Raw genomic sequence first — 26,824 nt, forward strand, 5'->3', positions numbered from 1 at the left:
TGTGTGGATCAAGGCAGCTGAGGTCGAAAAATAAAGCTCGAGAAGGTGCGTGCAGAGCTGAGCTGTCACTTTGCAGGTTTGCGGCTTCGCCGAGAAAAAGTTGAGCTGTTAGAGCTTACTTTTTCTCTGAATGTTAAGACTAAGCCTCGGTCTGCTAATTTGAAATTTATGCGCCCTCGAAGCTGGCTGTTTTCGGCGCGTGTTCTGGCTCCTTGATCGAGACCTCGGCGAGGTGTTGAGACCCACAAGCACGCGATAAGCATGCTGGAATCCACTCAGACACACCATCGCCGCGCTACATCCTAAGAATCAGCGAGACGCTTTGTGCATGGTCCAGTTGACATCAGGAATCTTCTCGTCTGTGTCTCTTCGATGATGGTGTCGCCGCTCTTGGTGACGTTGCGAACAATGGTTTGAAGGACCCTCGCTGTCTCGCATGGAGCAGGCCCTTCCCGTTTCCTGCACGCTCTTCAACTCCGACGCGATTTTTGACCTTGCAGACCGAAGCGTCTTTGCCGTGCACCTGGGCAGCTTCCGACTCCCCGAGATAGTTCGATCTTTTAATGTGTTGGACTCCTTCTTCTCAATCAGCTCAACTTCGGAACCTTCCTCTCCGTCACCATCATCTGATCGATCACCGCGCTGAGCATTCCATTCAGAGGGCCCTCAACCTCCTCTCGCTCCTTCGCCAACATGTCTTCAGGCAACCGGTCCTTTTTTGCTCCTCAAGAGACACGTGTTGATCTCCCGTCTGCGTCCAACACACAAACACCAAGTGGCACCCGCCCAGCAAGTCCTTCCGAGAATGATCGCGCCCCCTTCCTCGAATCGGGTCCCAGCGACCGACGCGAAGACCCACGATTGGGCGCTAAAGCTGTCGCCGAGAAGCCCGCCGTCGGTATCGCAGCGTTGGCTCCTATCCTCAGCTACTGCGCCGCCAGTATCACCATGACCGTCGTCAACAAGTTCACCGTCTCCGGCGCCGGCTTCAACATGAACTTGCTCGTCCTCCTCATCCAGTCTACCGTTGGTTGCGTTTGCGTCGTTGTCGCGGAGCGCGCTGGCCTTATCCAGCTTCGAGGTCTCAACAAACGCGATGCGTGGAACTGGATGCCGCTCAGCACCATGCTCGTCTTTGTCATCTGGACCGGAAGCAAAGCGCTTCAGCATCTCAACATCGCCGTGTACACCATCTTCAAGAACCTCACCATCATTCTCATCGCCTACGGAGAGGTCGTCTGGTTCGGAGGTCGTGTTACTCGCGTCATTCTCTCCAGCTTCCTGCTCATGGTGCTCTCATCCGTTATCGCTGCGTGGGGCGACATCTCGAAAGTCTTTGACATTCCCAGCTTCCCTCACACCCCTGACTCGATGTTTGGCTCCTCGTACAACAAGCCCGCCGGTCGTGCTCTCACCGAGAGGGCGTACAGCAGCACGTCGTTGCCAAGCCAGGGTCTCATGTCGAGCGGCTACCTCTGGATGGCGTTCAACTGTCTCTGCAGCGCTGCCTACGTCCTGCTCATGCGCATCCGCATCAAGACCACCGGCTTCAAGGACTGGGACACCATGTTCTACAACAACTTCCTCAGCATCCCCGTCTTGCTCATCATGTCGTTCCTCGTCGAGGACTGGTCCGCCGCCAACCTGCACAAGAACTTCCCGGACGACAAGCAGACCAGCCTCATCTCGGCCGTCATCTTCTCCGGCACCTGCGCTATCATGATCAGCTACACCACCGCCTGGTGCATCCGTGCCACCTCGAGTACCACCTACAGTATGGTTGGCGCGCTCAACAAGCTGCCTGTTGCGCTCAGCGGCATGGTATTCTTCCACGACCCACCTGTCACCTTCTCGAGCGTCAGCGCCATCATGGTCGGCTTCTTTGCCGGTCTCGTGTATGCGTTTGGTAAGAACAAGCAGGCTGAGGCCGCCAAGCTCGCCGCTGGCTCGTCGGCGAATGGCAGCTCTCAGTTGGCTGGATCCAAGACCGACGCATTGCCGATGCACAACCTCAACGAGAGGAAAGATTGAGAGTCTACTCACGCATCCCCATAGAAATCTCGCAGCTCTCTGGAAGCCTTGCGCGTCCCAGTTCGATTGTCTATACATCTCTCACGCAGACCGATAGCGGAATGAAAACATGCACCAGTTGCTAGCGCTAGTCTGATGTGCAAACGCTGAGCTACCTCTCGTAGGCAGTTTTATACGCAAGGCAAGATGAAGTGGCGATCAAACATTTTGCATGAAGATGTTAGACTGTAGGTAGCTGGGAGAGGGTTGGCTCCAAATTACTGCAGGTACAGAGGCCCGTCGGCGAAATGTTTGCCGAGCTTGCGGGGAAGACCGTTCCTCGCGCACCTCTCGCCGGCCAAGCCTTTTGTGGGAGAGAACAATGGCTCGGCCGTCAACGCTCGCCACTTCCTTCCTTCTTAAGGGTCCTGGGTCCCTGCAAACATCTGTCTCCCCCTAACTCCTTCCCCATCCCTCCAGTAGACAAGAGCAACGATGACGGCAACACAACGTATCACATCGCGAGCACTCGGAGCGGCGAGGAGCCTGTCTGGTACCTCTGCCCCTGCTCGTCGATTCATGTCCTCTTCTGCTCGTCGACAAAACAGTTCGTCCGCTCAAGGCGCCCAAACATCCGCATCAAGCGCTTCAAACACGAGGAATCTTGGTCTCGGTCTGCTCGCACTCGGCCTCGGCGCCAACGCGTACCACCTGTCGCAGCAATCCAGCGCCAAGGGAAACAAGATCAGCCTCGACGGTCCCACCGACCTGCCCGGCTCGGAAGGTTACCCCTTCGCCGAGCCGCGCCTCCCCTTCTCCTACGGCAGCAAGCAGGATTTCGAAGCTGCGATCGAGGAGCTCAAGTCCTACTTCACGTCTCAGGGCGAGGACTGGGACGACCATGTGACGACCGACGAGGACGAGCTGGAGCGCCGTGGTCTCGACGAGAACGGACACCGCAGCTCGTCCGAGGGCACCAAGCCGTCCGTTGCTGTCTACGTACGCGACACGCCCAACGTGCAGGCCGTCATTCGCATTGCGAACAAGTACCGCATGCCCATCGTGCCCTTCTCGGGCGGAACGAGTCTCGAGGGTCACTACGTCGCCCCCTTCGCAGGCATCTCGATCGACATGTCCCGCATGGACAAGGTGCTCGCGTTCCACCCTGAGGACGGCGATGTTGTCGTTCAGGCGGGTATCGGGTGGGAGAACGTCAACCACTACTGTGACAAGAACGGCGGACAGCTCTTCTTCCCGCTCGACCCTGGACCGGGCGCGACGATCGGTGGTATGATCGGCACCGGCTGCTCGGGCACCAACGCCGTTCGCTACGGTACCGCCCGAGGCGAGCACTTCCTCGACATGAAGGTCGTCCTTGCCAACGGCGAAGTCATCTCGACCCGTGGTGGTGGTCGTGCGCGCAAGTCTTCCGCTGGCTTCGACATTGGCAAGATCATCGTTGGCGCCGAGGGCACCCTCGGCATCGTCACGGAGGTCACCCTGCGTCTTGCCCCCAGGATGCCTGCTGACGCCGTGGCCGTTGCCAGTTTCCCGAATGTGGAAGCGGCCTCGCAGACGGTCAACGAGGTGCTCCTCTCCGGCATCCCCGTCCAGTGCATCGAGCTGTTGGACTACAAGATGATCCAGACCATCAACAAGTCCAACCTGTGTGGGCGGACGTATGACGAGAAGGACTCGCTCTTCTTCAAGCTCTCGGGAGGCGAGGCCGCGGTCGCGGAAGCCAAAGAGGCCATCACTCGCGCATCGGTCAAGTTCGGTGCGAAGAAAGAGAGTGTCGAGTTTGAAACGGACAAGGTGAAGGCGGGAAAGATCTGGGAGGGACGCAAAGCGGCGCTGTGGGCTGTGGCATCGACCAACGAGGCACCTGGCGTCAAGGTGTGGACGACCGACGTGTGCGTTCCCATCTCGGCCCTTCCGCGTCTCGTCCGCGAGTCCCAGGAGGATTTCCAGAAATCCGGTCTTACCGAGACCGCCATCGTAGGCCACGCCGGCGACGGAAACTTCCACGCCCTCATCCCCTTCAACGCCGAAGACCCCGAACAGACCAAGATCACTACCGATGTGGTCGGTAGGCTCTGCGAACGCGCCCAGAAACTCCAGGGCACCTGCACGGGCGAACACGGCGTGGGAATGGGCAAGATCGAGTACCTTGAAAAGGAGTTGCCCGCAGGAACGGTGAGGGTCATGAAGGCCATCAAGTTGGCCTTGGATCCGAAGAATCTGTTGAACCCCGGCAAGCTGTACCCCACGCCGGACTTCACCCCTGTTCATTAGTGTACTCGTAGTCAGAATCGTAGCCGTTCCGAGTGACGATCGTGTCGGAATCAGAGTGTGTGTGAGGAACGAGAAACTGTACTGCATGTTGAACGAGAAGACAAGTTGGCTACAAGAAGAAAGCGTTGAGCTGTGACTGGAGAAGACTGGGACGGGAAGGGAAGCGGACAAGGGAAAGACAGAAAGTTGGGGAAAAGGTATGAATGCGAGCGCGCGCTCTAGTGGTGGAAGAGACGGAGGTTGGTCCTGACGACGACAATGTTGTACTTGTTGGCGGTCGCCACACAGGCATCATCCATGACCGATCCGCCAGGCGCAACGATGAAGCTGGTACCACTCCTCTTGGCGCGGTGCACGTTGTCGGGGAAGGGGAAGAAGGCGTCGCTGGCGCATACAACGCCCGAAAGCTTGTTGGCGTGCTCCTTGCGCTCCTCTGCGCTGAGCGCGGCGGGGACTTCGTCGAAAATGGCCTCCCACTCCGCCTTCTCCTCCGCGGACAGGTTCTCGGTGCCCTCGACGAACAGATCGATGGCGTTCGACTTTTCCGGTCGCTTGGTGCCCTTCTTGAACGGCAAGCCGAGTACGCGCGGGTGCTGGCGCAGCCAGAAGTTGTCCGTCTTGCTGCCTGCCAACCTTGTGCAGTGGATGCGCGACTGCTGGCCTGCACCTAGACCGATCACCTGGCCGTTCTTGGCGTAGCACACCGAGTTGCTCTGCGTGTACTTGAGTGCCAGCGTCGCCACCATGAGGTCGAGCTGGGTGCCGTCGGGAACGGTCTTGTTCTCGGAGACAACGTTGGTGAAGAGGTCCTTGGTGATCTTGACGTCGTTGCGGCGCTGCTGCAGCTGAACGCCATAGACGGTGCGGGTCTCGACGTCGGATGGCTGGAACTGGGGGTCGATTTGGAGCACGCAGTACTTGCCGCCCTTCTTCTTCTGGAGGATTTCGAGCGCTTCGGGCTCGTACGAGGGAGCAATGACACCGTCGCTCACCTCGCGCGAGATGATCTTGGCGGTCTGCACGTCGACGGGGTGGGAGAGACCGATAAAATCACCGAAAGACGACATGCGGTCGGCACCACGAGCGCGGGCGTAGGCGGTGGCGAGACCAGAGAGCGGTCCGAGGTCGTCGACGAAGAAGGCCTTGGCCTCGACATCGCTGAGGGGAACGCCGACGGCGGCACCGGCGGGCGAGACGTGCTTGAAGCTGGCAGCGGCAGGCAGACCGGTGGCCTCGGCGAGCTCACGGACGAGCGCCCAGGCGTTGAGCGAGTCGAGGAAGTTGATGTAGCCAGGCGAGCCGCAGAGCGCCTTGACGGGCATCTCGCCGGCAGTGACAAAAGCCTGGGCGGGCTTCTGGTGAGGGTTGGCACCGTATCGGAGCGGGAGCTGCTGAACGACATCGGTGGACTTGGAGGCGAGACCGGCGTACTGCTGGCGATAGTAGTTGCTGATGGCCTCGTCATAGTGGGCGGTCTGAGAGAAGGCCTTGACAGCGAGGACGTTGCGGTTGGCCTTGGCAGCCTCGGCATCCTTCGAGCCGTAGTTGTCGAGGAACTTGGTGTAGTCCTTGGGGTCCGAGAGCACCCAGACGCGCTCGTGGTTCTTGGCGGCAGCGCGGAGAAGCGTGACACCACCGATGTCGACCTCCTCGGTGGCCTGAGCGATGGAGGGCTTAGACTCCTTGGCGATCGTCTCCTCGAAGGGGTACAGGTTGCAGACGACGATGTCGATGGGCTCGATGCTCTGCTTCTTGAGGTCCTCTACATCAGAGGACTTGCCGGTCTGGGCGAGGATACCGCCGTGGACAGCAGGGTGCAGTGTCTTGACGCGGCCGCCGAGCATTTCGGGCGCTTTGGTGATGTCGGACACATCACCGATGGGGAGACCTGCCTCGCGGACGAGCTTGGCGGTGCCGCCCGAGCCGAGCAGACGCACGCCGAGGCTGTGGAGGCCCTTGGCAAGGTCGAGCAGGCCCGTCTTGTCGTAGACCGAGAGGATGGCGATGGGTTGAGAAGCAGACATGATCGGCAATTCCTCTGCGAGTGTGTGGAAGGTGTGATGGATGGCGTGAGAAGACTGCGTCACGAAGCGGAATGCTTCCGATGTCACCCACACACAAGTCCGTGCGGCTGCGCAGGAGCAAGCGGACAACTTTTTTTCTCGTTGGCCTGCTGCAATCACTTTCTTCTTGATTTTAACTCGGCGGGCTCAGGGACCATGAAAAAAGGTTGGAGACGCCCAATCACGGACCGCAAATTTTGACGCGAGATGCAGCCCGACGCTCCCCACGCTCAGAACAAGCTTTTTGTGCTCGCAGAAGGGGCCCGATAATGCCAAGATCGCTAGCATCGGGCGGTGACCTGCTCTGCCCGATATGCATTTTCGTGGCCGGTATTTTGCCTCGTTCTTTCTAGTTTCGAAGAAGACCTTCGTGGCTGAAGCATGCTTCTAGGCGACATAACGAAGCAATCGACCGAGCTTCGATGTATCGAGCGATGAACAGGAACCGTCTCTGACCAGGGAGCTGGTTCACCCATCGTGAATGGAGGTCGGCAACAAGCGATGCTGCGTTCATAAAGGTGTCCGTGATGGCCTGCCCAGTTGACTCGACGAGGCTTACAGGCGATCAGCCCCAAGACACTATCGGCGATAACACGACCGACTGCCTACGGATCGTGCGATAAGAGCGGTTCACACGTGGAAGATGTCACCTTTTCACGACGCAGAGATGGGCCGGACGGAACGAGACGTCAAGAGGAGAAACGCCGTTTCAGGAAGAAATTTTGAGGGTGTGTCTCAGTGAGAGCTCTTCTCGTGTGAGACCCTGGCCTTCGCTTGGCAGGGTCTCTGGTTTGCCCCGCTCAAGATGGCGAACAAGATGGCCGCTAACTTATCACGGGAAGCCAACGTGGGAACCAAGCGAACGCCGTCGAGGTCTCCCGTCCGGCGACATTTCTTTCAGAAGCCCGTTCGAGTGTGAGGCAGTCGCACCAAAGGTGATCCCAGTCGCGCACTCCAGCCAGACGAGCACCATCGAGCGAATTAGAAGCGAGATGCAATCTGATGGTGGTGTCTGGATCGAGATGCGGTCGCTCTCAACCGCCCTGATCGCAAGAGAGTACACCAATCACGAGCACGGAGCATCGTCAGCCGTCTGACACGACAGGAACGCTCGTCCGTTCTTGGTCGTCGAGCTCATGCCATCAGCGAAGCATCCGTAGAAGCAGAGATGTTGAAAGGCCGCATGCCGGCGACTTTGACGAGGAGTATCGACGGGAGCGCCATGGACGGCGTCGAAATTTCGTCTGAGTTGGAGGCTGGTGGAACACAATGCTGCACGCCCTTGTCTGATCGAGCGAGGGCCTGCAGCTCGCCTATCTGGCTGACCACACGGCTGGATGTTGAGTCGCAGCAGCCAACGGCAGAGCTGATGTTGCCTGCCCATCTCTGAATGCGGGAACGGCACGAGGCCGAGAAGATGATTTGAAGAAGAATTTCAATTTGAATTCGATTTGGGCTGGAAAATGGTATTGGATTCGGGAGGCGAACGTGGAGCCGCCGCTGGCCGACCGCCTGGCCCGCCGTCTCGTGCTCGACCGCTGGCCGGTTGCCGTTGTCACGCAACGCGTGCTTTTGCGCCTTGTTTGTGTTGTGATCTGCCAAAAATGCCCTTCGCAGATCACACCGGTCTGCTCTTGAAAAAAACAGAGCTCGGTTGCAGCCCGCTCGCATGATGATCTGCGTCGCTTGCGCAGAGAGCTTTCTGTTTCTGCGCCGCCTGCGCCGCTTTGGCCTCTCGACGCAGCAATGGGGATGGCAGATTGTTCTCTCACCGAGGCCGTGCCCGGCATCCCTACGACCCCGACCCAGCCAACATCTCCGAGGCTGCTGCACTGTCCTAGTGTGTACAGCTACAACATGTGACGATGTATTGTCGATCCATGCAGCTGCCGTGACCATGCCGAAAAGCGTCTTCTGAGAGCCCCTGAAGGCAGCTTGCGTGTAGCGGGAAAGGAGCGATCATGACAAAGAGCTGCGGGAGGAAGGGACAGCCGTGGAAGAGAACGTTCTGCCTTCTCTTCGCCTGTGCTTTTGTGCCCATTGTTTGTCCGTCTCTCGCTTGTCCCTGGCCGTGTGCCCGCCCTCCGTGCGCTGAGCTGCGCAAAGCATTATCGACCCTCTTCTGCGCAGAAGTCGCTCCCACGCTCGAGCACCCCTGATAGTCCTCGCTTTCCCGTCTACTGCCGGCGGCCTGAGCGCAGACACCATGCATAGCCTCGCTGCGCTGATCCGCTGCGCAAAGGTCAAAGAGTTTTCTTGACTTCATCTGGTGGGCGCTCTGCATCGCGCAATCCATGAAAGGGCTTTGACAAGCGGGACTTGTGAACAAACACAAGCCCTTTCTCGTTAGATACGCCGCCGGTCAACGAAGCGAGTGCGCAAGACCGCTTTCGTGGCGAAGAAGCTGTGATTCAGGAAGAAGATTCGAGGTCTCAGCGCAAAAGTGAGACATTTCCCCTTCTGCGGTCTCTGCCATCTGCTCCCTCCTCCCTCTGCTCACCGCTCTTTCGGATCCTCCGTCCTGCCCTGTGTTATCACTCCGCTCACGTCTGTACCCTCTTTTGCGCTCATCACACTTGCCCCTTCTTCAACCATCACCACCCCAGTTTTCGCATCCCCTCCTCTAGCCTTGCGCAGTTCAGCGATCTTCTCTCCACTCACTCTCCACTTTCCCCCCTGTCAGTCAGCGCTCATTGAAGTCTGGTACCTCCTGTGCGCTCGCCTTCCGAATCACCCGCTGCATCACATTCATTTCACGCCCCCTGTCGACAAACGCACAATCCTATTTGAAGGACAATCCACATCATCTGTACGACGCTCCTGTCCTCCCACCACCACCCGTCTACTCTCTCGACATCCTCGCCCAATCTCAGCACGATGAAGTTCACCACCGCCGTCCTGACGCTCCTCTCGGCCGCCGTCGCTGTCTCCGCCGCGGCCATCGACACCAACGAGTCTGGTCTTTCGGTCCTTGGCGAGCGCTCGTTCGAGCGCAAGGCGCGCCACGTCGAGATGGCTGCTCGCTCTACCAGCACCGACGAGGAGAACGAGAAGCGCGATTTCGTTGCCAAGAACGGCAAGGTCACCTGGTACGGTGGCGGTCAGCTCAACAACCCCGCTTGCGGCGGCCCCACCCCCAACGACAACTCCTACATTGCCGCCGTTAAGAAGAACGGCGGCTACGGCAGCTGTGGTGACACCGTCCACCTCCACTACAACGGCAAGATGGTGTCGGTCAAGATCGTCGACTACTGCGAATCGTGCGAGTGGGGACACTTCGATATTACCCGAGGGTCCTTCAGGAAGCTGGCCAACCTCAACCAGGGTGTCCTCAACAACGTTCACTTCAAGCTTATCAACAAGAAGTAAAGCGCCGATCGGCCAAGCGAAGCGGCAGCCCGCTCGCAAGCTCCATCTCGCAACAAGCATCCTTCCTCCCGGTCTAGCATTGGATCTCTTCCTCCTCTCACGTCACCGAACCCCTTCTCACATCTACCGAGCGCTTGCGCCCGCCTTTCGTTTCTCTTCATCCCCCGTTGTATATCCACGCGCGCGCGCCGGTCTGTCACCGGCTGCATCGCTGCGCCCCACGTTCTCCCGGGGAGAACGTCTTTTGTCTCTTTGCCTCGTGTAATCCAGAACTGGTTTTCGATAGCTCATGGTGTCTGTCTGTGGTCGTGGACCTTCATAAGTTCGAAGCTCGGTGTGTCGTTACAGGTGTCCATGTGAGCTCAGGTCTCAGCTAGCGCCACTTAAGTCTTGTGGGAATGTGCAGGGAAATGGATTGCTTTTCAAGAAAATGGCATGCGTATGACATCTCGAACGCCTCTCAGCACAAGAATCTCCGTGATTGTTGCCAATGTGAGACAACGACACTAGGGGCGTGTGAGGGCCGCATCGTCTTCTTGCGTGGGAGCAAGGTAGAGTTTCTGCTCAGATTGCCTCTCTTCGTGGTCTTCCACATCTTCCATCGGAATGTACAGACAATTGAGGATCGGATACGGTTGGACGAGTTTGCGTACGGTAGCAAACGGATCGATACGGCCGCGATTGGATCGACGGTGAATGCCCCAGTGGATGATTTGTCGACGGAGCCGATAAGAGAAGGGGTGAGCGAAGCCGGCTGGGGCCGGGAGGAGCAGTTGTCGGATGTCTGCTTCGAGAGCGGTGTCCGAGGAAGGAGGTGCTGCATTCCGAGACGTAGAGCTGCGAAGTTGGCGAAGGGGTGAGTCGTTGGTGCTGGTGTTGGCGGGTTCAGTGGCTTGGCTAGGACCAGCGCCGAAGACCTGGTTGTTTGGCAAATAGGGACGGATCGCCGTATGAACCTGCCGAGCTACCTCCGCGTAACTGTCTTCTCTGGCGGGGCCGGCCTCCATGTTGAGCATGGTCAGGACAGCATAGATCTCGGCGTTGATTGGATGATGACGTGGTGGGCGGCCAGCAGCCAGGTAGTGGGTGGGGCGGAAAAGCTCGAAGGACCAATCTCCATCGATAGTGGTGATGTTCGCGTCCTGACTAGTCTGAAGACGATCGGCCTGGCGGTCGAGTTTGATTGGAACCAGAGAGACGGCGGAGGAGGTGACACCCCATTGGTGTGCGCGTTGTATCATGTACTTCCACTCCTGCGAGGTCCATTGGTTGAAGCCATCCGTAGAGTTGTCGAAGACCTCCTCTTCAGCGATCAGGCGGTGAGCGTACGCCTCTCGGACGGGCAGCCTTCCTTGTCGAACTTTCGCAGCGTGGGTAGAATGGTACCATGATTCCGGCTGAACGGCGGCGTTGACAATCTTTGGGTTGAGGTTGCTCTGCCGTTTGAGCTCAATGGTGAGCACCGACTTGTCCGTAGTGTCAGTCCACCCCTCAGCGTGCTCGTATCGGGTGGTCGCGATGATCTCAAGATCCGGTTGCGTGGCACCGAAGGACTTGTTAAGTTCCTTGGTGATGGTTTTGATGGCCTCGTCGCTGAGTGTGGAAGAGGGGACCGAGTCTGCGTTGGCGCGACCCCGGTTGAGCACTCGGCCAACCTGAGCGGGGGTCATGGCTGGAGGTTTCCAGCTGCCAGGTTGCTGGACTCCGGATTGGAAGGAGAACCGTTCGACGTCCTTAAAAAGACGGATCAGCGGGTGATCACGTCGGGCAGCGTCAAGGTTGGGTCGCTGCGCCATGGATCGGATCGCCTCCAGGATATGCATGGTGCCCGCGAGGCTGTGGATGACGGTGAGGTCGTGTACTCCGGCCTCGTTGCTGATGCGGCGGTCGACGAACTCGGGATAGGGGTAGAGTGGCAGAATACGAGCGTCGCCGAGGTACTGATGAATCAGCTTCAGTTTATCCTGAAGAATCTCCTTGATACCGTGGTCGACGATCAGTTCGCGTGGGGTGACGTGAATACCACCTTGGTTCGGGGTGAGCTTTGGGGGGTCAGGTGCGCGGTGGGTCTGGAAAGCATAAGGCTCGAGGCCTGCCCTAAGCATGTCGAGGTGCTGGAGGAGAGTGACGCCAGGGCCGAGGCGAGTCTGTAGGAGGGAGATCGGGACGGGTGGCAGGGGTTGCGACTGGTCCATTGTCGTCAGGAGAGAAGTGCTTGCGAACAGCGACGAGCATAGGAAGGAGATGAAAGAGCGGAAGGCGGTAGATATAAGGATGCCAGTTTCTGCGCAGTAGCGCACCTAAGGGCGAGAGAGTCGACCCTCGATCTGAAGAAAGAGAATGTGAGGCTTACAAAGCGGAAGAAAGTAGGTGCAAGGGCGAAGATGTGACTGATCGAAAGGACGAGGCGTGGTGGGGATGAAGTCGCCATGGTCTCCACGGAGAGAGCGTCCTTTGTCTTGTGTCATGCAGACTCTCTTTTCGTGAGCTCATGCATCTGTTCGTGCTCTCAGTTTGGTTTCAGTGTTTTCAGCGGGCGACCACTAGCTCGGTGCGCCGATGCGGGTCTTCGTGCGATCTCACGTCTAAGCCGCGCATTCAGGGCCTTGTGTGAATGCAAAAGCTGTATTGCTGTCGAAGAAATGTGTATGCGTGTGGTATGGAAGTCAATGCAGGATGGATGCGAGTATGATGTTATGCTGAGATGGGGGCAATGCAATGCTTTGTTGATGCTAAGGGTTGGTTAATCAGAAGCAGGTACTCGACTGATCATCGTCGTCAAAGTCGCTAGAGTGGATCGAGTTGCCGCAGTCGCAACGGTCGCGTTCGCCCTCTCGCTTTTCTCTCGGCGGCCGATCTGGATGGCGTCCGCTTCTACGTCCTTCGCGCTCGTGACCGTGGCCATGGCCGTGTCCGCGTTCGTGTTCGTGATCGTGGTGGTGGTGGCAATCGTCGCTGACGCTCGCATGATCGTGACACGTGTGCTCGCATCCCCGAGCCTTGCCACTGGCCTTCTTCCGCGCACCCACCGATCGACTCTTCTTCTCAACCAGCTTCTTGCGGTTGCGACATGCACGAAGCATCAGCGGCGGCGCACCGTAGTACAGCTCGTACTCGCAAAAGAGACAGATCCAGTCGGCGTCGGTGAACAGCGCAGAGGTGGTGCCGGGCGCTGGTGGAGCGTGGCCGTGCTTGCATGCGGCCGTGTGCTTGTGTGCGGGCGAGGCGGGTTTGTGCCGACCATTGGTCTTTTTGGTCGTGGATGCGGGCGACGGGGTTGGCCTGTGCACTGCCGACGAAGATGTTCTCCTGCCCTGCTGGGCCTTGTCTTGCGGTCGAGGCGCGATCGCAGCCGCTGATGGAACGGCCTCAGAAGTGTTGATCTGCGGCCGCTGCTCGCTAGTCACCCTACCAGGGACGTCCGGATGATGTTGGTGCTGTATCGTCTTTTGGATCGCCTGCGACGACGCCTTCTGCGTCTGCGGCAGGTACATCGACTCGCCGAGCGCCTTGACGATGCCGCGCGGGTCCTCGCACAGCGTCGTGTCCGAGAGCTCGCGCGTTGCAGCGTCGAGCTGGGCGCGCATTTCGCCAAGACGGATAGTGACGGCTGATGACATTCGGAAAGTAAAATCGGATGCTGGTGCGGGTTTGGACGGCGACGCAAGTGCGATCTTGGACGACGTGGCAGCGCTGATGCTGGAGAGGTTGCGTTCCATCCTGGGAGGCCCCACGACGGAACTAGACCTTGAGACCGCGGGACCTAGGTCCTTGGCTGGCGTCGGTGACGAGTTTCGGGTGGCGACGCGGGACGACGTCGTGCTATTTGGCGCGGGTGCCGGCTTGCTCTTCGCTGCTGCAGCCGAGCTGCTCGCGGGACCTCCGGCCGCAGCGGCAGCCCTTGCGCGAATCTCTGCGATCGTGAGGGGATTAGCAGACGCATTGCCGCCTCGAATGGCTTGGGCTCTCTTTCCAGCTTTCGAAGTGCGCTTGGGCGGGATCCTTTTCTCTACGGGGACGCCCGCTACTTGGGCATCCGCATGGGCTTTGGCTTGCTGATCGATGGCCTCTGCTCTCGCTCGCTGTTCTGCACTCACTCGCGCTACTTCCTGCGCCCTGTCGAGCTTGCGCTGCTGCAGGATGGGTGCCAGCCGGAGCCGCATGCGCTTGCGAATCGCATCTCTGTGCCTGTCACCGATGGTCTGCCTTGGTGGAGGACGCCAGACTGGATCCCGACGGAGGAAGGACGGCTCAAATGGTGCAGGAAGAACGCTTTTTGGCTTCTCGGTGGGACGTGAGGCTCGAGCAGTATTTTGGTGGACTGTGTTGGTTTTGTCGGCAAGTACCCGACCACGAGTGGCGCTCTCGGCGGGGACGCTGACGTAAGAAGCCAACGTGGCACTAGGGTTGGTGTCGAGAGGGGGCACCTGCACGCTCTTGTCGGGAGTTGCTGCGAGGAGGGACGTTGGGCTGTTGAAACGACTGCTCTTGCGCTTCTTCTTGTTGTTGCCAAGATGAGCCGAGTGACAGCCTTCAAAGTCGAGGTGGTCGCTCTCGTCACCGGAAGCGTTGTGCGAGTGGTCGTGAGAGCCAACGCTCTCGCCATCGTCCTGCGAGGAGCGGGCGGTGCCTTCCACGGCAGGCCGGCCTTTTGCTTTGCTTCTGGATGCTGAATTGCCGCGGCTACGTGGTTTGAAGAGGCCAGAGGCATCTCGACGCAGTGGCAAGGACAGCCGCTTGCACAGGGATAGCTCTTCGCTGTTTGCCTGTTGGCTGTACAGCAAGATGAATTGCGCGGCACGGTGACGGTGATTGTAGCCGTCGTCCGTCAAAATGACGGGCAGAGCAGGGAAGTTGAAGCTTGGAGGGCTGTTAGTGATGCGACTCTCGACGTCCTCTTGTTGAATCTGCGGCTGGGATGGTGCCGAGCTTTGTGATGTAAACGGACGTTGCGCTTTGGCTGAAACTTTGAGCTGCTGAAAGTACTGCGCCAGCGACTGTGAGGCGAGCGAATCGGACTGCATTTGCGGAATAGTAGGATGAGACGCCGAATGAGGTTGCGCTGGGACACTTGAGGAGGATGCACTATGGGCGGGAGGCGCCGGTCTGGCTGACGAGGCGGATGTGGGAGCGTTGGCGTCAGCCTTCCTTGGTACCCCTCGGATGAGGCGTCGACCTGCGCCTTGGGCCTGGCCGGGAGTGCTGACAAAGCTTGAGGCAAGCTGAGCATCGGTTCCAGCGCTGTTCGATGCGCTGTTGAGGAGATGGTACGAAGCCGATCGAGGGATGTCGTCGGAAGCAAAAGCGCTTTCATACGTCATGAAGCGGCGAAAGACTTCGGGAGTGAGATCGAACTGGGGCCATGCGGGCTTCAACATGCCGACCTCTCCATTTCGCTCTGGCGAGACCCCATTTTGCGGATCGAATGGACCGTTGCCGCGAGTCATCGAGGAGACGAGACCGACAGGCTCCTTTGAACGATTCGGCCAGGTGGCTTTGCCCCTGCAGGGAGTCCGTCGATGTAGAAGCCTCCTATGCTGAGCGGTTCATGTTATGTACGACGATTATGGTCCGAGAGTGTGCAAACCGGCCTGGAAAGCGTGGATCGTCGATGAGAAGTGCGGCTTGGATCTGAGGTGGACGAGCCTTGATGCGACAAGAAGGATCCGGTGAGGAGAGGTATGCCGAGATGCGATGCTATGCTGTGCCGTGCCGTGCGAACGAGATCAGAGATGATGAGAGACGGAACAAGGGTAGGTGCGAGGGTCGAGACGGGGTCAGATGGAGTGTGCGCATCGTCGATCCCTGGATTCGAGGCAAAGTGCAGCAGCCTTTGAAGAGCACATGCACTGCACAAGGCCGTCATGCGCTGTCGACACTTTTTTTCCGTTGCAGAGCCAGTCAAAAATTTAACCTTTCGGCCGGTCCAGCTGCCCGAGCTCGTTCCCTTTGTCTTGCTACAGACGAGACCCTGAGAGCGAACGCGAGCAAAGCAAGCAGCGAATCAGGTCAGATTGAAGTATGACGAGACCTGCGTCGCCGGTCGAGACCGCAAAGTCATCGCTTCGAGGTCATGATCGTTGTTGATAGTGTCGTCGATGTCAAGAAGAAAGTAGAGACAGGATCTTGAGATCCTAGAAATATTTCCCAGACATCGGCTAGATTGGCGAAAAAGGCCGAAAGCGCCGAACATCTTTCACGAACATCACATTTGGTAAGACGCTGCTGCCTGTCACGACACTAGATCACTGAAAGTAGGCCTGAGGCTCACCTGTGACATCGCTCAATCCCACGCAGCCTGCCATCAGTGCCGGCACGATTCCGAGGCTGTCAGCGACGAAGGAAGGGGAGTCGAGGCGTTCCCACGATTGACACTCAGCACGTCGGAGCACTCCGAGCTGGACCCTGAATCCGCAAAGAAAATCACCGTTCAGGTTACGCGAGATTTGGATCACGGCACTGCAGCTTTGCTTCCATGACCACTGCCTCAGACGCCGCCCCCATCTTTTCTACTATCACCCTCGTTCTCACCCTCGCTTCTGGGAACATGGTTCAGGGCCCTCTCTACAGTCACACAGGGCGCACATCATCATGACGGCACCGCGAGGGCTAGAGATAGAGGAGGAGCGTCGCCCTTTGATCCAAGCACGACCGGCAGCATCCCGTACTGCATACAACGCCATAGACGTGACTCTGGGGGAAGGCGACCGCAAGCTTGTCACGCGCGGCAAGGCCCGCTCCGCCTCCGGCAAAGCAGATGTCACGTCACGCAAAGGCGAGGCATCGTCAGATCTCGTCGTGAGGGTGCAAGCCGTATGCCCCAACATCCATTGTCCCTCCTGCATCTCACACCTTTCCCATCTCGTCTCGGACGTACACATCGATGCAGCATCTCGAACTCGCATCAGCAACATCAACACGTCCCTCATCGATCGCAGCGTCAACTTTGATCTCGTCATCTCTCTTGCCTATCACCGAGCCAACGCGAGAACGACCATCAACAGCAGCAGCAACGAAAGCAGGACTGTTTCGAGGCTGGCAACGCGGATCGTCAAGGAGATCGCCTCGTTTCTCGCTCAGGATGGCTTTCCTGTCGACCATTTGCGCTCCAAACTCGTATCTGTGGCGCCTTCACACCGCAAGTACAAAGATGCGCTGAACTTCGTCCTGGATGCGCCTGATGTTTACGATCATCACACCGCACATCAGTCTGCTTCCAGTCCCTCCCAGCACGACCGATTGGGCACAAGCTACGAAGCACCACAGCCCGCCTCCACTCTCGCCCACTTTTCTTCATCGCTCGGGTCCACTCTGCGCTCCGCCTTCTCTCGCTCCTACGCAGCCGACCAAGATCGAGCTCGACTGCAGTCAGATCGCTGGCGCAAGCATCTCCAGTATTGCCAGGCTTGTCGAGAAGGGTATGCGCATGGCATCGAAGAAGATGCGACGGCTAGCGTACGCAAGGATGACTCCATCCATGTAGAAGCGAGGGTGGTAGCGACGCTATCAATTAGCGGCATGACTTGTGCGTCGTGCGCGCAGTCCATCACGCAAGCCCTGAAAGCAGAGACCTCGATTTCGATCGATTCGGTCCAGGTCAATGTGATGTCCGCTTCGGCCACCGTGACGACACAGCCATCTGCCATAGACAAGGTCATCGAGACCATCGAGGACTGCGGTTTCGATGTGCAACTCGTCAAGACGGAACCCGCAAAGGGAAAAGCTACAACGAAGCCAGAAAAGGTAGACTCACATTGGTCCGCCAAGCTTTCAATCTCGGGGATGACATGTGCAAGCTGCGTGCAAAGCATCACCTCAGCTCTCGAATCGTTTGCTGACGAAACCAACCCGAAAGAGGTCGTCAAGATCCTGCAAACGTCTATCCATCTCATGGCCAAGTCGGCCGACATCAAGCTCGCGGCAAGCTCCACCGAGACCATCGGAAAGGCCGAGGTGGAGAAGCGACTTCAGGCTGTCGTCGGCGAGATGGAAGATATTGGCTTTGACGCCGAGCTGCTCAGCGTACAGCACGTCCCGGGCAACCAGTCATCTTCCGATGTCAATGCAGCGGATGGGTCCGGCGAGAACAAGGACTCGCAAAGATCAGTCCGAATCAAGATCGAGGGCATGTTCTGCCAGCACTGTGTTGACAAGGTGCGCAACTACCTCGATACCAAGCAGCGGGAACACGCCTCAGACATGGACATCGACGACGAGGATCTTGCCAACTTCAGCCTTGCCAACCCGTCCATCAGCTTCAGCTACACCTCCGGCGCAGGCTCGACCATCCGCTTGCGAGACGTGCTGGTCGGGATCAATCAGCTCGATCCGGCCTTCGAAGCCTGCTACGCGCCGCCAGCGTCACTTGCCTCTCGATCGGCCGTGTTGGCGCGCAAAGAGCTTCGAGATCTCTTGCTCCGCCTCAGCATCGCTGCGCTCTTTGCCGTTCCGACGCTCGTGATTTCCATGGTCGCGCCCCTGCTGCCGTTCGACCATACCCTGCGCCGCTATCTCTCCCGGTACGTGGTAGGCTCTGCCACCAAAGGCGAAGTGGCCATGTGGATCATCTCTACTCCGATTCAATTCGGCGTGGGATCCATCTTTTTCAAGAAAGCTTGGCGCAGTCTCTCGTCGGTCTGGAAGCGCGGGCGCTCTTGGACGGACCGCTTGCTGCGATTCGGCAACATGGACGTCCTCGTGGCCCTGGGCACGCTCGTCGCGTATACGTCCTCCTTGGCTTTCCTCCTCATCGACGCATGTCGCCCCCCGTCGGATGAGATGACGTTTCGGCCGCTCGAAATGCACACAAGCGACGACGAGGCATCGATGCAGGACGAGATGGGGATGACCTACTTCGAAGCATCTGTCTTTCTCGTATTCTTCATCCTGCTGGGACGAGCCCTCGAATCTATCAGCAAGAAAAAGACGGGTGACGCGGTGGCAGATCTGAGCAAGATGAAACCCTCCACCGCTTACCTCGTCCTTGACCCGACGAACCTGGCTCAGAGCAAGACCAAGGTGGTGGACGTGGATATGCTCGAGATCTCGGACTTTGTGCTGGTGCCGTGCGGTTCATCGCCGCCGCTGGACGGAACCTTTGCGGGCACGCCAGCGAGTACGCAAGACGCGCAGGCTTTGCTGGACGAGAGCAGTCTTTCTGGTGAAGCTCGGCCAGTCAGCAAGCTTGTAGGCGATCCTGTCTTTGCCGGCACCATCAACGTCTCTCCCACGGCAATCTTCGCGCGGGTCGGGGTGCTTCCGGGATCGTCTATGATCGATGACATCCTCGACGTCGTTCAAGAGTCTGCTGGTAAGAAAGCGAGCATTGCGCAGCTGGCAGACAAGATCACGGGCGTCTTCGTCCCAATCATCGTCTACATCTCGTTGGCCGTCTTCATCCTGTGGACGTTGCTGCTCTATTCAGGAGCGCTGTTCGAATCATGGCAAGCAAGGAATGTGCCTCATTACGGAGAGCCGGGGGCGAAGCTGTTGTGGGCCATGCAATTCGGCATCTCGTGCTTGCTGGTCGCGTGCCCGTGCGGGATCGGCCTTGCCGCTCCGACATCACAGCTGGCGGGCATCGGACTAGCTTCTAAGCACGGCATCTTGGTCAATGGAGGAGGGGAGGCTTTCCGAGCGGCAAGTGCAGCAGCACGGGGAAGCGCCGATCTGGTCGTTGTCTTTGACAAGACGGGTACAATTACAAAGGGCGAAGCAGTGAAGGTCACTTCGTCTCGATTCGCTCCTGCCTTTGAAAGGGCTTCCAACGAATCGGATCAGGCAAGCGGCATGACTCAGGAGACGCTGCTGCGCTGCGTTGATCTGGTCGAGCAGTCCAGTACGCATCCCTACGCAGGGGCTGTGCGCGGCTTTGTCGCCGAGCGGCTCAATCAGGAGACGCCGACGGCTGAAGAGCCTTCGCCTCTCCCGAAGCTCGTAGACGTGTCTGAAGTGGCTGGCAAGGGCATTCGAGCCACGTTCGATCACGAAGGCTCTACGTTCTTGCTGCTCGTGGGCAACAAGAGGCTCATGGACGAGATCCAGGGCGTTTCTTCGCGGATGGACGCCTCGCTCTGGAAAGCAGAGGAAGAGTGGGCAGCCGCTGCCAACAGTGTGGTCTACGTCGGCTACCGAGCAGCCCCAGATGCCGGACAGATCAGTCTTGCCCTCGCGATCAGCGACGTGATTCGCCCAGAAGCTGGCTGGGTGATCTCGCACCTGAAGCAGCGCTTCGGCGCAGAGATTTGGATGGTCAGCGGTGACAACGAGGCCACGGCGAAAGGTGTCGCCTCTCAGGTCGGCATCGACCCCTCTCACGTAGTAGCCGGAGTGCTTCCAGTGCAAAAGAAGGAGTGGGTGGAGCGGCTGCAGCTCCCCGCCACGCAGCGTGATGCCGAATCTGCATCTGCGCCTCCTTCCTCGAAACAGACCAGACCTTGGTGGCGAAGATCCTCCACCAAGCAGCGCATGGTCTGCTTCGTCGGCGACGGCATCAACGACTCGCCCGCGCTCTCGTCTGCTCAGCTCGGCATCGCCCTCGGCTCCGGCAGCTCGATCGCCCACTCGTCGTCCGACTTTATCCTCCTCCGTCGCACCTCGCCGCTGCTGTCGCTGCCTCTGCTGCTGAGCCTGTCCAACGCGACCTACCTCAAGATCTGGACCAACTTCGCGTGGGCGTTCGTGTTCAACCTCTGCCTGATCCCGATCGCTGCCGGTGCGCTGGTGGGTGTTGGCGTGCGGCTGGGACCGGCACTCAGTGGACTCGCCATGGCGTTTAGCAGTACGAGCGTTGTGCTCAACAGTCTGACGCTGCGGTGGTGGCGCCCGGAGAAGGTGGTTCGGCGGAAGATCGAGGAATGCGAGGCGGACGACGGTTGATCGCGAGCCAATTTGCAAACCAACTTCTGCGGTCAAACCTGTACACAGCCTGAGCCAGGCGTGATCGAAGCAAATGCATTCCAATACGAGACGTTGTCCATGCGAAAAACCACCGACCTATCTAGCGTGGCAACCCGCTGACCTGAGAGTATCCACTCCCCCCACCACCCACTCGTCCCTTCACCTGGCCAAACATGGCGCGCACGTGCGCCTTGGTCTTCTCCACGCCACCCAGCTTAAACACGCCCACGGCAGCAATCACCACGGCCAGGAGGAGGAGGAAGAAGTAGAATTCGCTGCCGCTGCTCTTGGTCTCCCTTTGCCCTTCCGAGCCGCTCGAAGAAGACGACGTGGGTTCGACCAGTGCGGGCGTCGGCGTGCTGCCAATCAGAGGTGGCGAGGCATACTCGTCCTTTGCCGGGGCCTATTCACACAAAAGGCAAAAGAAAAGATGTTTGCATTTTCAATACAGCTATTCTTTTGACAGCATGGAATGGAGAGGGTGGGTTTCTGATGCCTCCGACCCTGGGTGGAAGGCTCAGAGTTGATCGTTGGGGAAGGGAGGGGGGAATCCTAGAGTTCGTCCTTCACCTTTTCGAGCTCGCCCGAGTCCTTGATGATGACGTCGTGGACGGGTTTGTCGCCGTACCCCTTGGGGACGTTTTCGATGTACTTGACCACGTCCATTCCGTCGATGATGCGACCGAAGACTGTGTTCTCCAACGAAAGTCAATCTCATCAGCATTTCTTTCTTTCTTCATTCGTCTTCGGTGGGATGTGTGTACTTACCGACGTGTCGACCGTCGAGCCAGCTGGTTTGGACGGTGCAGATGAAGAACTGGGCGCCGTTGGTGTTCTTTCCGGCGTTGGCCATGCTGAGCACTCCGGGACCCGTGTGCTTCAGTTTGAAGTTTTCATCGTCGAACTTGCCACCATAGATCGAGTAGCCTCCCCTTCCGTCGCCGCGCTCAAAGTCGCCGCCTTGGATCATAAAGTTGTTGATGACGCGGTGGAACTTGCTGCCCTTGTAGCCGAATCCTTTCTCACCCGTGGCGAGGGCACGGAAGTTTTCGGCCGTGCGCGGCACATCGTTGCCATACAGACCAAGGGTGATTCGCCCCACATCCTTGTTGTCGTGGCTGATGTCAAAGTAGACCTTGTGCGTGACGACGGGTTCGGGCGTCGAGGCGCTGGTGAAGGGCATGGTGACCAAAAGCACCGCAATCGCCGCCAGTAGCGTCAGCAACGAGGTGAGCGACAGAACGGACTTCATCTTGACGCCGATTGTTCGAGGTGATGGGGGAAAAGAAGGGAAGAAATGAACCCAAGTGACAGCGGGAAATGGACAACTCCGCACTGCACGGCCCATCTGACAGCGCGCGTCTCTTGCCCTGGGTGTTGGTTGGCGCCTTTTTTCTCGCGCGGGACTTTTTCGTTCGAGCTGTCAGCTCGAGCTTCATTCCGAGCGTTCGGAACTCATCCTTCTCTCATACATTCATCAAGCTCGACCCATGTAAAGAAATGCTATGCGATGTCCAGATAATGGTGTGTAAGCGCATCACGAAGATGTCAATGGAGGATGAAATGCCTACTGCGCTCGATCGGCAGGATCGCTCTCATCCGCACTACTGCTCTCGTAAATCCCACGATCATCGTCCGCCTCGGCTTCAGGCACCTCGTCCTCGTCCTCCTCGAACTCCTGCCCCCTGTCGTCCCAGCTGTGCCTGCTCTTCCCATGCCACTGTCGCAACCGATGCTGTACGGGGGACGACCCGAAGCTCGGCCGGTGCATCCTCCCCCTGGCGTCCCTGCCGTTGCCGTTGCGACGTACACCCTCCGACTGGGCCGCGGCAGACATGAACGGCATCTGCGACCCTCCTTCTTCGTCCTCCAGATCCACCGCGTCTTCGGGATCGCCCTGGCTGCGGTCGAGCCATTCGCGCACCGCTCGGCCCGATTGCTCCTCGGGATGGTCTGCTGCGCGCGATGTCGATCCCTGCGAGTCGATGAGGTATCGCGAGTACGTCGGGTACGGTTTGGGTCTCGACGCGCCACTTTTGGGCGACGGCGGTTCTTCCATCTGACCCACGCTGTTCGGAGTACCCACCGCCGAGTCGCCATTCCTCAGCACGGCCCCTGCGACCTTGGTAAACGCAGCCACCTCCTTGCTCGAAAAGAAATCGTCGTTGTCCGTGTCGCTCGGCAGGCTGGTTGCGCTCTGCGGTCCGACACGGGGTCGGGTCATGCTCTCGCCACTCGTCCTCGACGCTCGATCCAGCGATTGTAGCGGGTTGACCGGCGAACGCTCCTTGCCACCGCTGGTGGCCCGCGATGCCCGCCGGCACGCCTTACGACCTTCTTCAATCGCCCGCTCCAGTCGAATGCGGTTCTCGATCATGTGCACCTTGGGGAACGTCACACCTTGCCCCACCCGCATCATGCGCGTCAACTCCTTGCGGTCCGGATCGGACAGGATACGCACCCAGTCCCAGAACCGTGTCTTGGGCCAGATCGTCACCGCACCGCCGAAACGTTGCAGGAAGACACTCGACCAGTCCTGCCCCAAAATGGCGGGGAGCAGATCGAGGTCCCGCAGGATCTTGAAGTTCATCGCCAAATTGAGCTTGAGAATGCGCTCCGAGGCGGAGAGGATGAAGCCGCCACGCCAACCTTTGCCCTTGCGATGCGCGGTCGGGCGACCCGGGGAACCTTTGGAGCCGAAGTGGAAGAGATGCACGTGCGGGTTGACCTGGCTGACGATGGGGTAGTTGACGTTGAACAGCGCATGCAGGTCTTGCAGCGGGATGTCGACTCGAAGCGACCCGTCCTTGAATCGATGTCCCCAGTTCCACGGGACGATTTCTCGCGAACCTTTGCGCTTCTGCATCAGACAGACCGGGTTGAGGATGCCTGGCACCGCAGCGGACGCCAGCAGCGAGGACCAGATGACGCAGTCCGGGGCGGTGATGTAGTTGAGAAGCTTGACAGGCGAATGGCGGTCGGCGGGAATGACCGAGATGCAGAGCACCTTGCCCGTGCGCTCGTAGGCTTCCTTGAACGTCATGCTGCCCATGGTGAAGAAGGAGGCTTTTTCGGCCCATTTGACCGTGTCGAAGCGCGCACCGGTGGACCAGGCACGTCGCCCCCAGACCGAGAAGGGTTCCTCGCACGCGGTGATGCGGTCGGCCAGAGCAGGGACGAGCATCTGTCGCAGCTCCGCGTCGGTTCGAGTGCATGTCAGCGCGGCGATGAGTCCACCCGCCGAGGTGCCTGTCACCACCTTGGGCAGCAAATTCGAATCGAGCAGTGCACGCACGACACCGATGTGGTAGTACCCGAAACTGGCTCCGCCGGACAGACACAGTGCGCTGCGACCCAAGTTCTTGCTGACGGTGCGGTAGAAGCTTCGCTTGGTCTCGAGCGACACCTTGTCCGTCGACTGAATGTATGCCAGCGAAGTCTCGATCTCGGCCAGGTAGCTCTCGACGAGATACTTGGACCCAAAGTAGGTCTCCGAGTAGAGGCGGAAGTTTTCGGTACCGGCAAAGTTGTTGCGCAAACAGAGGTCCAGGACGCCAAGCAAGTTCTCCGCATCGTCCTTCTCGCGGAAGCTCTTGAGCGACGACTTGACCTTTTTGACGAGGATCCAATCGTAGAAGCCGCTGCCGTCTTCGGTCTTCCATCTCTCATAGCCGAGGAACTCGTCCTGTGCCAGCGCGGCTTCCTTCCATTCGGTGTGGTTGTCTGCGGAGCGCATGCGCTTGCGGAGCTGACCCTTGGTGCCCCGCCAGGCGATGGTGTACTCGATCACGTTGACGAGCTGGCGGACAATGACATACAGCAAGAACTCCAGGCCGATGATGAGGAAGATGATGAGCAGGAGCGGGTAGCGGAGCGTGTGGAAAATGAAGCCTTCGCGGGTGCCGGAGTCGACGATGCTGGTCTTCTTGCCCTTGCGCGAAACCTTTTCGTGGATGGGCGCAAAGTCGGATGCAGCTGCGATCCTGCCCACTTTGCGGGGATTGGAGACCTGTGTACCGGATGGTCGGGCCATGTGGGGTGACTTGGGCTCCATGAGGGACGCTATCGGGCCAGCAGCTGCACCTCCTTCGCCGTTCTCTGTCGGCGACTTGGCGGCGTCAGTATAACCAAAGACGTTCCATGACGATGAGCCGGTGATCTGCGAGGATGAGCTGGGCTGATACTCTTGCTGTCCAAGATCTGTGGCTAGTGCTTCGCGAAAGGCTTCGATATGCTCCGGGATTACATACTCTGCGGTGAGTAGTGGATCGAGCTCTTCTTCCGGTGTGCGAGGGAAGAGGCTGGGAGAGAGGAGGTTGCCGAGGCTACGCCGGCGTTTGCCCATGGTCTTGACATTGGACTTGTCTGAGCTTGGGCCGCTAGTGGGCTGGCTGCGGGACCTCGAGCGGGAATCCTGTGATGGTGTTAGCGTACCAGGCGGTGTGGATGAAGAGGATGCCACTGCACTCTCGACAGGGTTGCCTTTTGTGGAGAGTGCAGCCGGGCTGGGCTGTTGACGACGTCGAAAGAGCGAGGTCATGTTGATGTAGGAGGAACAGAGCCGGCAGAGAGAGGGAATGCGTTTGAGCGTACGAGTTGCTGTCCGGGACTCGATGTGATTCTACTGTAGTTGTTCTTGGAGAGAGCGGTTGCGGTGTTACGACATAGCGTTGCGTCTTGCTTGCCAGCCAGCTTGATGCTACGAGGATGTGATGCTTGTAGTAGGATGGCGGGTGATGGGAAGAGCGGCGAGGGTGCTGTTGTAGAGGTGTGTGACTTGCACGCAGACGAGCGAGCGAGCTAGGGCCTCGTCCGGTCCCAACAAAGCTGTCACAGCGAGGGGATGTGCATGAGATTGGACGCTGCGTGGATCCATGCAGCTTGACTGCGTCATCGACGCTTTTGCTTGCTCGCTTCCTTTTCCGCTTTTCACGGCGTCGCTCCCCGCAACCGGTTTTCCAAAATTCTATTTTTATTAAGCTTTTATATGCCACAAATCGGGTCACGGATCGGGATGCTCCACCTGCAACTTTTTCGAAAATTTCCAGGCTGGAGGAGGACCCTTGAAACAACCAACGTTGGAGCAGCATCTTTTCGTCCTTTACACCTCAACATCATCTGCCGCACATCTGCCCGAGCCGACTCTCATCATGCCGAAGGATACTAAAGGCAAAGCCGCCATACTAGGCGCAGAGGCCTCAGATTCGCCCAAGCGAACCAATACCAAACCGTACCAGAAGCGATCGGCCCCTTCCACCTCCAACGGCGCCTCCTCATCCAAGCCAAAGTCTCAAGCACCGAACAAGAAGCAGCTCTTCGAAAAGTCCGCATCCTCAGGCCCGTCCTCAGGCCTCCCGGGTGCATCCAAGATCAAGTCGTCCATCCGTCAAACAAAACGTCTGCTCGCCAAACCCAACCTTGCACCCGGCACCAAGATCGAGGCGGAGCGTCGACTCAAGTCTCTCGAGGCCGATCTCGAGGTGGCATCGCACAAGCAAGTAGAAAAGTCGCGAGCGACGCGGTATCACCGGATCAAGTTTGTCGAGAGACAAAAGCTGGTGCGCCGCATCGCGAGGTGCAAGCGCAACTTGGCCCGGCTGGAGAGCGGCAAAGCGGCGCAGGAGTCGGACTCGGAAGGCGAGGGGAGCGACGATGACGAGGGGTACAAGAGTCAGAGGGTCAAGGAGTCCAAGATGTCCAAGGGAGAGCTGGAGAAGCTGCTCAAGTCGCTGAGAGAGCTGCTGCAGTACGTGGTGCAATATCCGGCGGAGCTGAGGTATGTTGCGTTGTTCCCAAATGCGGATGAGGGACCGGTGGTGCCAGATGCAAAGGAGAAGGACAAGAGCAGGCAGAGTGCGTATCAGCACTTGCAGAGGGTCAGGAAGGCAATGAAGGGGGGCGAGATTAGCAACGAGCCGGAGGTGGAGCTGAACAGTAAGGATCTGTCGTTGAAGAAATTGGCGAATGGTAGCACGACCAAGCCAGCCGAGACAGGCGGCACGCAGAAGACGGACAAGAAGTCGGGCAAGGGCGGCAAGAACAAGCGCAAACACGAAGAGGATGACGAGCGAGTGGACAGCGACGAAGAGTTGACGCAGGCAGGAGGTGTCAAGGGCGATGATTTCTTTGCTCAAGACTCGGACGATGAAGAGTAGCCTCACGAACATCCGTCGCAACGTCATCCACAT

At 58.5% G+C, this 26,824-nt stretch overlaps 10 protein-coding genes across 10 annotated transcripts; 5 read left to right on the forward strand and 5 right to left on the reverse strand.

Annotated features, from left to right (window-relative positions):
• Positions 1 to 693: 693 nt before the first annotated feature.
• On the forward strand, positions 694 to 2,031 carry PSEUBRA_004258 (Triose-phosphate transporter domain protein; the record flags this gene model as incomplete). The annotated part of the gene is made up of 1 exon (XM_016437800.1): positions 694 to 2,031. One exon carries the CDS (start codon positions 694 to 696, stop codon positions 2,029 to 2,031), a length of 1,338 nt encoding a protein of 445 aa, XP_016291355.1.
• A 474-nt stretch (positions 2,032 to 2,505) lies between these two features.
• PSEUBRA_004259 (FAD-linked oxidase, C-terminal) lies at positions 2,506 to 4,305 on the forward strand (the record flags this gene model as incomplete). The annotated part of the gene is made up of 1 exon (XM_016437797.1): positions 2,506 to 4,305. One exon carries the CDS (start codon positions 2,506 to 2,508, stop codon positions 4,303 to 4,305), a length of 1,800 nt encoding a protein of 599 aa, XP_016291356.1.
• A 218-nt stretch (positions 4,306 to 4,523) lies between these two features.
• PSEUBRA_004260 (AICARFT/IMPCHase bienzyme) lies at positions 4,524 to 6,329 on the reverse strand (the record flags this gene model as incomplete). Its single annotated transcript, XM_016437813.1, has 1 exon — positions 4,524 to 6,329. The coding sequence occupies one exon, from the start codon at positions 6,327 to 6,329 to the stop codon at positions 4,524 to 4,526; it is 1,806 nt and encodes a 601-aa protein (XP_016291357.1).
• Positions 6,330 to 9,245: 2,916 nt separating this feature from the next.
• Positions 9,246 to 9,737, forward strand: PSEUBRA_004261 (RlpA-like double-psi beta-barrel domain protein; the record flags this gene model as incomplete). Its single annotated transcript, XM_016437798.1, has 1 exon — positions 9,246 to 9,737. One exon carries the CDS (start codon positions 9,246 to 9,248, stop codon positions 9,735 to 9,737), a length of 492 nt encoding a protein of 163 aa, XP_016291358.1.
• A 506-nt stretch (positions 9,738 to 10,243) lies between these two features.
• PSEUBRA_004262 (uncharacterized protein) lies at positions 10,244 to 11,932 on the reverse strand (the record flags this gene model as incomplete). The annotated part of the gene is made up of 1 exon (XM_059465259.1): positions 10,244 to 11,932. One exon carries the CDS (start codon positions 11,930 to 11,932, stop codon positions 10,244 to 10,246), a length of 1,689 nt encoding a protein of 562 aa, XP_059321504.1.
• Positions 11,933 to 12,484: 552 nt separating this feature from the next.
• On the reverse strand, positions 12,485 to 15,184 carry PSEUBRA_004263 (uncharacterized protein; the record flags this gene model as incomplete). The annotated part of the gene is made up of 1 exon (XM_059465260.1): positions 12,485 to 15,184. One exon carries the CDS (start codon positions 15,182 to 15,184, stop codon positions 12,485 to 12,487), a length of 2,700 nt encoding a protein of 899 aa, XP_059321505.1.
• A 1,144-nt stretch (positions 15,185 to 16,328) lies between these two features.
• Positions 16,329 to 20,615, forward strand: PSEUBRA_004264 (HAD-like domain protein; the record flags this gene model as incomplete). The annotated part of the gene is made up of 1 exon (XM_016437803.2): positions 16,329 to 20,615. One exon carries the CDS (start codon positions 16,329 to 16,331, stop codon positions 20,613 to 20,615), a length of 4,287 nt encoding a protein of 1,428 aa, XP_016291359.2.
• A 573-nt stretch (positions 20,616 to 21,188) lies between these two features.
• Positions 21,189 to 21,888, reverse strand: PSEUBRA_004265 (Cyclophilin-like peptidyl-prolyl cis-trans isomerase domain protein; the record flags this gene model as incomplete). Its single annotated transcript, XM_016437823.1, has 2 exons — positions 21,189 to 21,325; positions 21,405 to 21,888. The coding sequence occupies 2 exons, from the start codon at positions 21,886 to 21,888 to the stop codon at positions 21,189 to 21,191; spliced, it is 621 nt and encodes a 206-aa protein (XP_016291360.1).
• A 315-nt stretch (positions 21,889 to 22,203) lies between these two features.
• Positions 22,204 to 25,176, reverse strand: PSEUBRA_004266 (Patatin/Phospholipase A2-related; the record flags this gene model as incomplete). The annotated part of the gene is made up of 1 exon (XM_016437816.1): positions 22,204 to 25,176. The coding sequence occupies one exon, from the start codon at positions 25,174 to 25,176 to the stop codon at positions 22,204 to 22,206; it is 2,973 nt and encodes a 990-aa protein (XP_016291361.1).
• A 610-nt stretch (positions 25,177 to 25,786) lies between these two features.
• PSEUBRA_004267 (rRNA-processing protein EFG1) lies at positions 25,787 to 26,791 on the forward strand (the record flags this gene model as incomplete). The annotated part of the gene is made up of 1 exon (XM_016437794.1): positions 25,787 to 26,791. The coding sequence occupies one exon, from the start codon at positions 25,787 to 25,789 to the stop codon at positions 26,789 to 26,791; it is 1,005 nt and encodes a 334-aa protein (XP_016291362.1).
• Between the last annotated feature and the right edge of the window lie 33 nt (positions 26,792 to 26,824).

This window comes from Kalmanozyma brasiliensis (assembly GCF_000497045.1).
Source record: "Kalmanozyma brasiliensis GHG001 unplaced genomic scaffold PSEUBRA_SCAF3, whole genome shotgun sequence".
NCBI classification, from domain to species: Eukaryota; Fungi; Basidiomycota; class Ustilaginomycetes; order Ustilaginales; genus Kalmanozyma; species Kalmanozyma brasiliensis.